Below are 13,623 nucleotides of genomic sequence, written 5' to 3' on the forward strand. Positions count from 1 at the left end.
CAGGGAGAGAACACAGAGTCCTCAAGGGCTTTGCCCAAAAGCAGGAGAACGTGGGCTGGAGCCAGGGATGGAGCTGGGACCATCGCAGACAAGCAAAGGAGTCAGCCCGGGAAAGGGGATGGAGGGAAGGAGCAATGACAAGACACCCCGGGCTTCCCCGTTAACTCACGTGAAGTCCAGCAGGACCTGGCAGGCCATTTTCACCCTTCACCCCCTGGAAAAGCCAAAAGCAGCCTGAGCGATGGAGTGCAGGGTGACCTGGGGCCGAAGGGGGCCACGGCAGGGAGGGAGCAGCCTCCTGCCCGACCCAGGTAGGGCTATGAAGATCAAGGACAGCCACCCTCACCTTTGCTCCCTTCTCTCCTTTCTCCCCAACTGGTCCAGGGTCACCCAAGAAACCCTGAAATGGGAACAACAAGGACGTGTGAGCCCCAGCTGGACCATCAGGAGCTAAAAAGTGGCTCCGGTGCCCCAGAGGGCTGTGGGTGCCACGCAGGGGGATGGGGACCCCTCAAGCTTGTGCTACATGAGGCAGCCCCAGAAGAAACAACCCGTCTGCTTGTCCCCAGCACAGGGGACAGCCACCCTGCTGTGGCTACTCCACTCCTGTGTCCCAAGCTGGGCTTACACCGCGCCATGCACAACGGTGACACAGAGGTGTCCCAGCGCCCGCAGGGCTGAGACGGGGCTCTCTGCAGCGGTTGGCAGGGCTATGCCCATGGCCTGTGCCTGGGAGATGTCCCGGTGCCCTGAGCTGCACATGGTGGCAGCAGAGAAGAAAAAGAAAAGCTTTTTGGGCTCCTGCGAGCCGTGCAAAGCTTCATGTGTCCATGGCTGCCGAGAGGGCAAGCCCGAGGGCAAGAGATTCTATCTTTATCAGGGAGTGTAATGATAGGACGAGGGGGAATGGTTTTAAACTGAAAGAGGGGAGATTTAGATGAGATCTGAGGAAGAAATTGTTTGCTGTGAGGGCGGTGAGCCCCTGGCCCAGGTTGCCCAGAGAAGCTGTGGCTGCCCCATCCCTGGAGGGGTTCAAGGCCAGGTTGGACGGGGCTTGGAGCAACCTGGGCTGGTGGGAGGTGTCCCTGCCCAGGGCAGGAGGGTTGGAACTAGATAATCTTTAAGGTCCCTTCCAACCCAAACCATTCTGTGATTCTATGATTCTCCATCTGGGTGCTAGGGTGATGCTCACAGGCAAGAGGCTACAAAGTACAGGCCAGAAAAGATATATGATAAACCACGTGGGACTGTTGTTTCCGAAAGAAGAAATTGGGTTTTAGACACCCCAGTTTGATCAGACCTTGAAGGAGCTCAGCGCCAAATCTCTTGGGGAGGTCTAAGCATTTTGGCTTAAAAAGACTGGGTGGGAAGGACGTGACAGAAACCACTAGTGTTTGTTTTGTTATGGACATTTTATATCCCAGCTGACTAACCCCTGGAACAGCCTGGTGAGGAGCTGCAGGACATGCATTAGCAGCCCCGACACCCCCGGGCTGGGGCACCTCGGGGCTCAGGGCACTCGCGCGGCCAGAGGCTGAGCGGGCACAGAGGTGAAGGTGGCCACCAGCCACATCCCCCATGGTACGAGGGTGGCTACGGGGCATCCCACGCTAATACAACACCAGGCTGGCACGTGTGTGCTCACAGGCTGGGGGGGCGATGTGGGTAGTGGGGGTATATATGCTGGGACTGGGGCTGGCACCGAGTCGTGCCCACAGCACCGAGCTGACCGCTGGCACCGAGTTGTCCCCACAGCAAGAGAGAGTCAGCTTACCTCTTCTCCCTTCTCGCCAGCCAGCCCCCGGTCCCCCTGGAAGCCCTGCAGTCCCTGGGGAGAGGGAGGAAGGAGCAGAGCGGGCGCTGAGGGGCTGCCCAGTGCCTCCCACCCGTGCCCAGCTCCAGCCCCGCTCCCACCTCCCCACCGTGCCACCAGCTGCTGCCTCCTGCCCAGGGCCATCCCAGGGGGCTACTGGGAGCCTCAGAGCCCGCAGTCCCCAACACCATCCTCCAAAAGCCCCTGAGAAAACCCCCAGCCCAGGTGTGATGCTCGTATTCCCCAGGGATTGCTGCCAGGGGTATGGAAGAGGGCAGGGACCGTCACACCACCAAGTGACCAGCTTCACAGCTTCAGCACCATCCAGGCAGCCCATAAATGCTCTCATTTCTTTCTTCCCCGCCCCCCCCCCCCCCCAGTTATTTTGTCCTGTAGAAGCAACCAGGAGGTTCAGATGCAGAAGAGCAGCCCAGCCCTCGTGCTCATGCCCACCCCAGTGCAGGAGCTGCAGCGCTTGGGTTACCCCAGCTGCACCGTAACGCACACATGTGATGTTTTACAGCCTTTTTGGGGGGGAAACATGAACCTTGAGGCATTAATCCAGGACTGGATGGGGCTTTGAGCAACCTGGTCTGGTGGGAGATGTCCCTGCCCAGGGCAGGGGGGTGGAACAAGTTGATCTTTAAGGTCCCTTCCAACCCGAACCATTCTATGATTCTATGACGCTGGGGTTTGTAGGCTTACGAGGAATATTTTAGTTAAAGGAGGCAACCAAACATTAAAAGCAGGAGCATTAGGAGCCCCTTGCCTCCTGCCTGGGGCTTGGGGCTGCAGGTTGCCCACCCGACACTGGCCATGCCATGGCCCTACTTGCCCACGGCTCACCTGCTCTCCCGGCAGCCCCCATGGCCCAGGTTTGCCATCCAGGCCAGGGAAGCCATCTGAACCGGGGTAACCCACACGTCCCGGCAAGCCCTGGAGCCCCGGTTCACCCTGGGGAGAAAAAAAGCCAAGCATGGAAAATTAAAAAATCCACATGATTATGAAACCAATACATTAACTACCGAGCTCTGCCTGTCTCCTGCTTTTGCAGCAACATCTGCTAAGCACCAAGTGCCTCACAAGGAGACGGGGAGGGCTGGCGAGGGGAGAAGCTTCATGCATCCAGGCGCTGCAAGCGTTGGGTGTGTGGCTCTGCCCAGGCTCTCCGAGAGAAACTGTGGGAGGGTCTCAACCAGGGGCCGTACAGCAAGAAATGAAGTGGACGGCAGGGAAGAAGTGATGCATTAGGAGAAGGTCAAGCGAAAGCCCTCTGCGTCCGCTTCTTGGCTCTGGGGCTTACTCTCAAAGCCATTTCTGATGCTTTCCCACACGCAAAAGCCTGAGCAGATCCTCTGGACCGGGCACCACCAGCTAAAGCTTAGGGGCAGCTTTTTGTTCACCCCTTATCTCACTGGCAATTCCGAACTAAGGCAGGATAAAGAGCAGTCTGGAACAAAGAGAAGATGTTTCCCTTCAGATCACTTTGATTGTTTGGATTTCTCCAAAACTTTGGAACATTTGGTCGAGTCCAAAAACTTGTTTTAGTCTGTAAAGTCGGAGCTTGTTAAAGACGCAGTTACCTCAGTGATTTCTCAGGTGAAGAATCTGGTTGTGAAAATATAAAAGCTTGTTTTGGGGAGGTTTGCTTTTCCAGCTCCCTCCTCCAAGGGCTTCAGCATCGCACAGCCAGCCCCACACGTCCCCTGTGATCGGGAGCGCCCATGTATGCTGGGGGCACCCAGCCCAAACCCCAGCATTTGTGCCCCATTCCACTTCCAGTCCCAGCTTCGGGCAATATCTGTTATTTCTGATTTTTCAAGAGAGAGACCTGGGCCGTGATGCGCCTCTGGCTGTGCTCTGCGGCGGGCGAGCCCGAGCGGATGGGCCCAATGCAAACCACGCCATGGCCAAACCCAACCCAACCGTGTGCTCAAGGGCTGAAGCAGATCGACAAAATCCCTCCTCCTCTTCCTCACCCCTGCTGCCATTGACCAGCCTCGCCTAAGTAGGGAGCGGAGACCTGGTGGATCCCGAATGGGCATCAAAGACCTCTCGGGCCAATGTCTAGGAGAAACGTGAACCTTAACCACAACCACCTCAGAGTGGTGGACTCTGGTCAAGATCTGAGTCCAAAGTTGAGTTGGGTTTCCCTGTTGGGTTTCCCTGTTTTCCCTGCTGTGCAAAGCTTCTGGCAGATACCGAAGAAAGAGCAGGAGAGCAGGGGGCTGGGGACAGGGCTGCAGCCGTGACACAGCCCCCCAAACCCAAGACATCGGCCTTGCAGACGGACTGTGATGGGTGGAAAAAATTTGCTCCTTTCCTTTTCCGTGCTAACCCCCTCGCCTCACTGCTGACGCCCCTCGCAGATCCTGTTTATGTGAAGACAGAGAATAACTTTGGCACCTTTTGATTAAGCTAAGCCAACAGATCCCAGTGTTTACACTCAACCAGCTTAACAGAGTCGGTGATGCCTTCCAGATGTTGGCAGCTGGTAAAACGCTATGCTGGAGGTGCATCCCTGCTGCAAGGGAGTGGGGCCGGGGGTGACAGGACAGCTGGCAGCAGGACGTGTGACGGAGAGCAGACACACAGTGCCTGTCGGCGTAGCTGCGCTTCTTGCCCAAGATATCAACTCTGACTTTTGCCATGAGCTTTTGGGACTCAAAGATTCAACACAGCTGCCAGGAACCAGCCGGGATCCTGCTCAACTGCCTGTCCAAGTCCTCCTTCAGCATCGATCCCTGTGAGCCCAGTCTGTCCTTGGCTCCTCTTCTCAAGCCAGAGGAAAAGCCACCCCAGTTTTGGAGGGGAAGACGTGGTGGCAAAGAAAGCTGGCAGGAGGAAAGAAGGTCATTTCTGAAGGGAGCCAAGGGGATGACGGCACCATGGGTAAGGTTGTTGGGGAGATGCCAGACAGGATGGGAATCACGGGAGGGCTGAAGGAAGATGATTGCTCCAGTAGATGGGTGAGCAGGGAGGTGAGGAGAAGCAGGGGTGGGCGCTGCTGTCCCTTTGGAGCAGCCCAGCAGCAACCAGGACAAATGAGCAAGAGGCAGGAGGGTGCTGGGGGACACCTGCACGTCACATCCGTTGAGAGGGACAAGATTTGGGATGCAACAGCTCTTCCCACGAGGGCTGGGTACCAGTGAGCATGGGTGGGAGAGCAGGTGGAAAGCTCCGGTGATGCTGGGAGACAGGGACTTCTGCTCTCCTTTCCTTTTACCCGTGGGGCATCCAAGCCCCACAGGCAGCTGTGCTCGCTCAGTGCCGGGGGAGGTGGCAGGTCCCATGACGGAGCACAGGCAGAGCTCACACGTCCCTTCAGCCAGAGCCATGGGAATGGAGGTGGGTTGTGTCCAGAAGGTGACAAAAGGACAGAACACTTTTGGGACAATCGCGCCAGCTTGTGTCCACCCGCCTGGGAGGCCATTGGGTGACACATGGCAGAGTCCAGCACCCAAAGGGACCGTGTTGAGCCCATGAGACTGCCGGAGCAGGGCACTGCAAAACAGGGTGAGAGAAGCTGCAGCATGGATGTGGTCAGGGGAATGAGCTTGCTGCCCTGCCAGCCACAGCAAGGTCCCCAGAGAAGGGACCAGGGCATCACCTCCCACCACCCCAGTACCTGAAGGGGGCCTACAAGAAACATGAGGAGGGACTTTTTACAAGGGCATGTAGTGATAGGACAAGGGGTGATGGCTTCAAACTGAAGGAGGGGAGATTTAGATTGGATATCAGGAAGAAATTCTTTGCTGTGAGGGCGGTGAGCCCCTGGCCCAGGTTGCCCAGAGAAGCTGTGGCTGCCCCAGCCCTGGAGGGGTTCAAGGCCAGGTTGGATGGGGCTTGGAGCAACCTGGGCTGGTGGGAGGTGTCCCTGCCCAGGGCAGGGGGGTTGGAACGAGATGCTCTTTACGGTCCCTTCCAACCCAAACCATTCTGTGATTCTGTGACCCTTCAAACCAGGCACACATTTCCTTGCGCAGTTCCCGAACCGGCAGCAAACCCGACTGTTACTGTTCTCCCTCACCCAGCGCTCCAGGGTTTGACCCAAGAGGGGCAGGGTCTCCGAGGGTCCCCAGGACACTCAAGCTCTCCAAACTGAGCTTTCCCCGCAGCCAAGCCCCTCACCCCCCGGCAGCCAGGCGTCCCCGCCAGCACCCCCACTCACCGTGTACCCCCGCTGGCCTTTCTGCCCCGGCTCCCCCGGCTCCCCGCAGGGTCCCTGCACACAAACCGGGATCGAGTCAACAAACGTGTGTCCCCCAGTCCCACCCTGTGCTGAGAGCATCCCGGTGGAGGCCGTGATGGGGGGACAACGAGCAATGCCCAGAGGTGGCCTCGGGAAGGGCAGGATGGGATGATTCGCATCCCTCGGACACCCCACTCCCCACCCGCCTTCGGGGTGGAGGTGGCAACAGATGCGGTTCCCCGTTGGCTTTGGTGCCCTACGGGAGGTTGGGATGGGGAGTTTTCCCTTCATTTCTCCTGACCTCTGTCGGCAGAGGTCAGCCGGAGGGGAAGCATCACCCGGCAATCCCGGGGGCTGCGTGGGCATGGGGCTGCAGACCCGCCAGCATGGGGCTGGCTCCCCACAGGTACCGCATCGGCCCTTCTTCTCTGGCTTGTTTTTGTGCCTCTGGGAGGGCTCCGCATGGTCCCTGTCCAAACGCAGGGGCAGGAACCAGATGCCCTGGGCAAGAAAAGCCAGTGCCACCCAGCTGGCAGGGACAGAGGGGCAGGGGCTGCCTCTGCCAGCGAAACCCAGGGAGTGACAGATCAAACATCACCCGGGTTTCGGTGGGAAGCAGACAAGCAACCCATTAGGCTTCTTTGAAACCCAATCCCAAGACCCGTAATTACAGCGCGCCAGAAGCCACCAGGCAGCAGATACTTTTCAGGGCAGCCCAGAAATTTGCAAGTGACAGGGGACATCGACCCTGCCCCAGGGTGGCAGCGGGACCAGCAGCACCCCACCACGGAAAGGACACCGGGGGTTTTCTTACTTACAGGTGCTCCTGCCTTCCCTGGATGTCCTGGGGGCCCGGGGGCGCCAGGTTTTCTCTGGATTAAAAAAAAAAAGCAAAAGTAAAACAAATTTCACTGATGAAGTGCCTGGAGAGAGGAAAACCCAGCTGACCAAGCCGAGGAACAACTGATCCACAGAAAGTTGCTTAATAGCGAGACTCACCGGCCAGCCTGCATGGAGAAGCTGGTAAAACGATGATTGCTGAAACGAGAAGAAGGGGGAAAAGCAAAATGTTAAAAAAAACCACCCACCCTAAATCCCTTTCTGCTGGCTTCAAACTCTTTTTCCTGTCGCTTGGGAAGACACAGCAATGAACCAGTCCCCTAATTAATTTTTTTTTTTAATACTATGTTTATGCAAGTCACAGGACAAGGCTTAATCTGAGGACAACGTGTAGGAGACAAGGACCTGCTGGCCTCATTAGCACATGAAGACGGAGACCCCACTGCTGGAGCTTGACAAAACTCAGCTCCCCGATGGACACCCCAGCAGCCTTGGGACACCAGGAATGTTTTGCATGTGGAGAGGTGGGAAACGTGTTGTTGGTGAGTGCAGGTACCGTCATATTTAGCCCAGGTTGGACTAAAACCAGCTGTTTTGACACTGCAGTTTGTCCCAGGTGGGAAACCTCATCCCGACCAGCCCCGTCTGAAGCCCCACATGGGAGATTCCCGGGCAGTCGTCTCCGGCAGGTTTTCTCCTCGCTGCTCCTGGCAGCCAAATCTTTCATGCACCCCCAATTTTTTAGAAGACCAGATGACCACAAAGAGGTACAAAACCCACCCAAAAGCCACAGGGTGAGCTAATCCCATCGTAGCCACAGCTAATCCCACTGTATTTCAAAGCCAGCGCAAAGGTCCTAAAAGCTCCCAGCGCAGCCTCCTCTCTGCACACTTCCCAGCCAGGTTTCTCCAAGTTTTGGGAGATGACCAGGAAACAAAATGATGCTTATCTCCACCGACCAGCCGTCCTCCTGCTCTCCCAGCAGCACAAACCACAGGCACTCAGGAGGCAAAACCCACCTTTCCTCCTCCTCCTCCTCCTCCTCCCCACGGCGAGGCCAGACATATGGTCCAGGCAGCTCCTCCAAGTCCTGGCTTGCATCAAAGGCTGAGAAAAGCCCCCCGCCTTGTTCCTCACCCCAATCCCCAGCAGCTGGAGGTGCAGGATTCCCATGTGCTCCCCAGCTTCAGCCTCAGGGGCGCAGGGAAACCCCCTCCTGTCCCCCTGCTCCTCTCCGAAGATCCATCCTCTGATACCAGAGGAGAAAGAAGGGAAAAAAGCCAAGGAGCTCATTAACGAAAATAAACACAGACCTTTCAACATATGGAAATATTTCTAATAATAAGCAGGGCTCTCGAGGGCAGATGATGGATGGATGCATTTAACCAGCTCTAGCACCGCACCAGGCATCTCGGTTCCTTTCAAGTTGATCCCGAATTGATTACTGTGAGTGAACGGGTGCAGTCCTTGCCAGGCCACGGTCCTCTTGTCCAGCCAGTTCTCATTTCCCTCAAAAACTACTCACAAAATCTTTTTTTGGGGGGGTTGGAGCACGGCCAATGCCTTGTCTCAGGAATCAGTGAACTCAGGTTCACTTGGGACAGGATATTATTTCATTAGGCTTCAAAAAAAAAAAAAAATCCAATCTTTTAAAAAGGGGGTAAAAAAAAAAAATCCCACAGGAGACGTGAACTCTTATTTCAGAGCACCAGATGCCAAGGAGGGAGAAGAGAAATTAATTGCCTTCTGCAATTTCAGCAGGAAATAGTCGGGGCTTTGCTCACTGCAGCTCCGGTCGGCGGGGAGCGGTGTGACGGGTACAGGGGAGGGGATGAAGGATGGGGAGCAACCGCCGTAGGGATCGGTCTCCTGCAAAACTCCAGCCTGAGAGAGCAGGGCAGTGAAACCCATGCCGACAGGGAGCAGGTTTCGCCCTGCAGCGTGGGCTTGGTCATCTCCCCAGCCCCCGCTGTGACCACCATCCCCAGCCCACCCGGTGACCACCATCCCCAGCCCACCCCACAGCCACGAAGCCACGCAGTCACAGACCTGTGTTATCCGCCGACCTTTGAGTAGCAGGCAATCCCTAAAGGTTGCTTCCTTTTCGCATGGAGCAATATTTTCTTTTGCTCTAAGGTTACCAGCCCCCATTTCCCTGCGGAAGGTCCCGTTCTCTTTCCTCCTTCCCCAGCTTCTGGGACTCCACCGCTACCGGAGTCAACGCTGCCCGAACTAGACAGCAAGACTCCCTGCCCCTCGAGTTACACCCAGACAATTTCTTGGCAAACCCAACGTCTGTCAACGTGCCGTGAACAAAAATGCAGGAGAGGGACCTGGGGGAGAATCCCAGTGGCCTTAAGTTGGTTTTGCTCAATTCCCTTGAACAGCAAAGGCTTGTTTCACCGGGAAGGAGCTGGAGAGACTATTGAGCATCCCAACAGCCGTAACTGCGCTGGGATAGTCACCGATGTCCCCTGCTCTCCTGGTCCGTCACGCTGCACTACATCCCCCGGCCTGAGAGGGGGCTCCTCTGACTTGCGATTCCAAAGGCTGAGCCAACACCAAACCCCAGCAGCCCGGGATGCCCCCGCTGCCGCCCCCAAATCACAAGCACTCGGTTCACAAGAGCAGCACTGTCCCAAGCCACAGCCTGTCTCCATCTCTCCCCCTACCCCAGCAAGTTGTGGGGGGCCGCAGAAGCAGACAGCCCCCCCCGGCCCCGTCACAGCAGCCAGCACTCGGCTCCTCACCCCTGCGCTATCTCAACAAAGATTAGCCAAACCCAGCCCGCGGCTTTGCGCTCCCGTTTCCTGCTGCCGAGCGAAAACGCCGCCGCCGCCAGCAGTTGCCGGGGTCATACGGCCACAGACACAATAGCCCAGCGAGGCTTTCGGGTGGCCCCCGTCGCCCTTGCCAGACACTGCCTTCCCCTCCAGATCGGCACTTGGCCAAAAGCACCAGGCCAAGTGCCAGCACGCAAAATCCCCGGGAGCCCTCCAGCTTCGGCTTCCCAAACGCAGACGAGACCGTCTGCTCCCTCCAGCATTCCCAACCCCTAAGCACCGAAGGCGGGGGTACGCCAAAGAAATCACGCTCTACGGCAACATCCGCAGGCACGAACGCCTCTGCCTGCAGAAGAACAGAGCCTGAGGTCCCTCTCCAAATGCAGGCAGGAAAAAAAGAATGCAATTCTGACTCAACGTGCAGGGCAAAGAGCGTCAGCAGCCCTGCAAAGTGCTGTAACCGTGCCCGGACAACAGGAGTTGGTTATGCAGATGTCTACCCCAAACACCCCGTGAGGAAGGCCATTGCCCCGGTGCAGCCATGGAGATGCTCTCTGGCTCTGCAGGCTTCTTCCAGCCAACACTTCCAGCTTGCTCTCCCCTGTCCCCGTTTACTCTGGTCAGGCGCCGCGTGCCTGCGATGGGTCTTGGGAGCATTGATAACAGCACAGCACCCGCTCTAGAGCAGCAGGAGGACAGGAGAACATGGAGGTCCTCCAGGTCAACCAAGGTATTTCCCAATGATCAGCTCTCCTGCGCTTCCCAGGAGGAATCTGATCTCCTCCAAGGCAGGTATTTATCTTCCGCAGCTGCTTTGATCCAATCCAACACAAAACTGCGGCGTCTGGCCAAGGACTTCTGGTCGGTCAATCCAAGCTGAGAGCCACAGCAGTACAGAGCCGCTCTCCACCTCACACATCTGGCCAGCACGGTCCCTCCTTGGGGTGTCTTGCGCTGCTGTATTGTCTTGCCAGCATTAAAGGCGCTTGCCCTGGCGCAGAGGGTGCCATTACCCCTCTTCACAAGCGGAGGAGTTGAAGGTAAGTCAAATGTCCTGCCCAAGGTCATTAAAGCTTTTAGAGAACCAGAGCACTGAGCCCAGCCAGAGAGCATCCCTGCTCCAGGGACCTCCAGCCCCGGGTTGGTGAAGTACCTAAAGCAGTTAGAAGCCTTCAGCCACTGCCCTGCCTGGCTCAGGCAAGGCTCGAGAGGGAGCTTGAAATTAAGCTTAATCGCAGCAGTCGCTGTGCCGTCATGAGTCGGGGAGCCTGGATGAAGCCCCGGGTGGTTGCAGTGATGCTTCCCATGGTACATGGGGTTTTGCAGCCAGCTACGCAACAGCTGAAGCACTCCTGCCTTGAAGCACTGCTGCCTGCCCGCAGGTCCCGTCCCCGCTCCCGTGCTCCCCACAGCAGCAGGGCTCAGGTGAGAAAATATCTCGTCCCGGCAAGGAGCCCGATGGGCACAAACCCTGCAAGCCAAAGCCACAAGCTGGGGCATGGCAGGCAACGGGGACGCGGTGGAAAACAGGAGGAAAGCAAAGAGCAACACAGCAGAAGGGCTGCTTTCTGCACGGCTTGGACCTTCTTTGGCTCCTGTCCTACAGGGGGAGGGCACGAACCACCCTTGGGAGGCTGTGGATGTGTGTGGACCACGGGGATCTCCCTCCTTGGCATCCTCCCTCTGCCCCCACCTGCCCACCTCACCGTGGCCGTGACTCACCGTGAACATCTGCCAATCCTCCCTGGAGTTCCTCCAGAGGACGATGGTGGGGACACCGGGGATGCCCACAGGGCCCGGGTCACCCGGGGGTCCCGTCCGCCCCATGGCTCCAGGGTACCCCTAAGGGAGACAAGGGCAGCTCCTTAAAACCAGCCGGGGTTTAACAGTCAACACAGGAGGCTCTGACTCAGGTCAGCCTCTGGGTCTGGGCACATTCCTGGGTTCAAACCAGCTTTTAAGACCTAAATAACCCTGAGAACAGGGAAAGCAAAAGCAATGAGCTTCATACAGACGTGACTGTGCCCAGACCCATCTAAATGCCACAGGTATCGGAGCTGATGCAGACAGAAGCGCCAGGACTCCTGGGGCAATGCGTTTGCCCCTCTGCAGCTTGGGAAGGATGGAAACTGCCGTGCAAAGGTGGCTGGGAGCACACTCGCTGTTTTACTGATGGGGAAACTGAGGCACCACCCTTAACCCAGAGCACCTCCAAGCCTCTGTCAGTGCGCTGGGCAACGCTGGCTGCAGCAGGAGACCCAGCTGTGCCGTGCAGGTGGCTCCACGCCGGGCTCCTGGAGCCGGAGGGCAGCCGTGGGTCTCACCAATGCGGCGCTGGAGGGCAGGTGTCCCTCCAAGGTGATTTGGTGGATGTACCTCGGGGCTGGACTTTGGGACACGCCAGCATCCCTCCTCCGGGTGACCTCAGCAAAAGCTGCTTCATCCTCCTGCTCTGCTGCCTTTGCAGAGCCGTGAAGTGGCTCAGAGGGAAGAGAGCAGCTCGTCCAGGCCATCAGCTCCGTCTTGAGCCTGGGCTTAAAATACCCAGTAAAAATAGTTCTTTCTGCTTCCAGACACACATAAAGGGCCACCGGCCTGCAGCTTCGGAAGCTCACGCTGCCCTCTTGATGAAAAACACCCAAACCAACCCAAAACATCTGTGGTATTTGCCCCAGACCCTACATCCCATCCCATCCCTTCCCGCATTTTCCTGGATACTCACTTTGTCTCCTTTGGGTCCCACCAGTCCACGTCTCCCAGGACAGCCCTGAAAGGCAAAGGAGGAGAGCTGTGTCACCCCGAAAGGGGACACCCCGCAATCAGAGGAGATCCCATGGTGGCGGGGTGACCAGTGCCATGGCCGGGGCCATCCCGGCCCCTGGGAAGCAGGGACTGAAACGGCTGATTCAGACCAAACCAGGGGCACCAAGTCTCAAAGAAACACCCCGAGGAGCGGTGTTTTATGCAGTTCCCTTCCCACTCTCCTGCCCTGGCATCAGAAAAAAGCAGCTCTGCTTGGCCAGTGTAATCCTGCAGCATCCATCCATCACAGGAACGCCCCGGACCATATGGCCAGGGAGCAGGAGCACGTTTCCTGACACCTGGAGAGGAAAGGCCGCGCGTTAGGAAAAAATCCCGGAAAGCTGGATCGCGGCCACACGCTCCAACAGTAGTTTGGACGAGGACGCAAACATCTGCGGCTTCTCACTTGTGCGAGACCTGATCTAGCCCATCTCTAGTCAAAAGTGCACGTTTTGGCCAAGCGGTGACCCCACTTCAGGGCTTACCGAAGCATCTGTCCGGAGAGAAATAAAGTCAGATGGGAGATCCTGGCTTTTCTCGAGGAAACAAATCTACCTGGAGGATGGCAGCAGAGACTGAGAACACGCCGGGCTGTGGCACAGCGGCTGCCGCAGAGCTGTGGCTCCCGTAGCTTCAATTACAGCCCCCGGTTTTGTTCCGAGCTTGCAAACAGCCTTTGTCGGAGCCCAGCAGCAAGTCTGGGAACACACACGGAATCATCCCCCCGCCCAGCACGGGCACGGCTGCATCCCTGCAGCCACCGGGGCAGCCCCGACCTCGCTGCCTTGTGCCCGTGGGATGGGTAAAAAGGCCAAGCTGCGTGTCCAGAAGCAGCTTTGACATGGAGGGATGCATCACCAAAGGGACTTTGGCCACCAAAAGTGCCCAGATCTGAAGCCCATGGGGCTCTGGGGCTCTGTGCCCCCTCCCTGGGAGCCGTGCCCCCCAAGCTCTGTTCGCGTATGGCACGCGTTCGTGACGACAGGCACCGGCAGCGATGCTGGCAACTCTGCCCTGATTTTCGAACCTCGGGTATTAAAATCATAGAATCATTTAGGTTGGAAAAGATCTTAAGAACTTTAAGATCTTTCTTAAGACCAAACCCAACGCTGCCGAGTCCACCAGTGCTGAAGGTGGTAAAATAAAGCAATTCCTGCCCACTCTACCCAATATGAAAACATGCACCAGAAGGG

At 57.2% G+C, this 13,623-nt stretch overlaps 1 protein-coding gene across 6 annotated transcripts in view; it reads right to left on the minus strand.

Moving 5' to 3' along the window:
* Positions 1–13,623, minus strand: part of LOC128917557 (collagen alpha-1(I) chain-like) — a 104,267-nt gene that overhangs the window by 24,672 nt on the left and 65,972 nt on the right. For all 6 annotated transcript variants that reach the window (XM_054220841.1, XM_054220842.1, XM_054220844.1 and 3 more), the window contains 9 exons: positions 12,351–12,395; positions 11,351–11,470; positions 7,005–7,043; positions 6,824–6,877; positions 5,985–6,038; positions 2,660–2,767; positions 1,775–1,828; positions 347–400; positions 170–214 (listed from right to left, as the gene is read on the minus strand). In XM_054220841.1, the coding sequence (XP_054076816.1) occupies positions 170–214; positions 347–400; positions 1,775–1,828; positions 2,660–2,767; positions 5,985–6,038; positions 6,824–6,877; positions 7,005–7,043; positions 11,351–11,470; positions 12,351–12,395 (573 nt within the window). The remainder of the gene's footprint in view (positions 1–169; positions 215–346; positions 401–1,774; positions 1,829–2,659; positions 2,768–5,984; positions 6,039–6,823; positions 6,878–7,004; positions 7,044–11,350; positions 11,471–12,350; positions 12,396–13,623) is intronic.

Source organism: Rissa tridactyla, chromosome 14 (genome assembly GCF_028500815.1).
Source record: "Rissa tridactyla isolate bRisTri1 chromosome 14, bRisTri1.patW.cur.20221130, whole genome shotgun sequence".
NCBI classification, from domain to species: domain Eukaryota; kingdom Metazoa; phylum Chordata; class Aves; order Charadriiformes; family Laridae; genus Rissa; species Rissa tridactyla.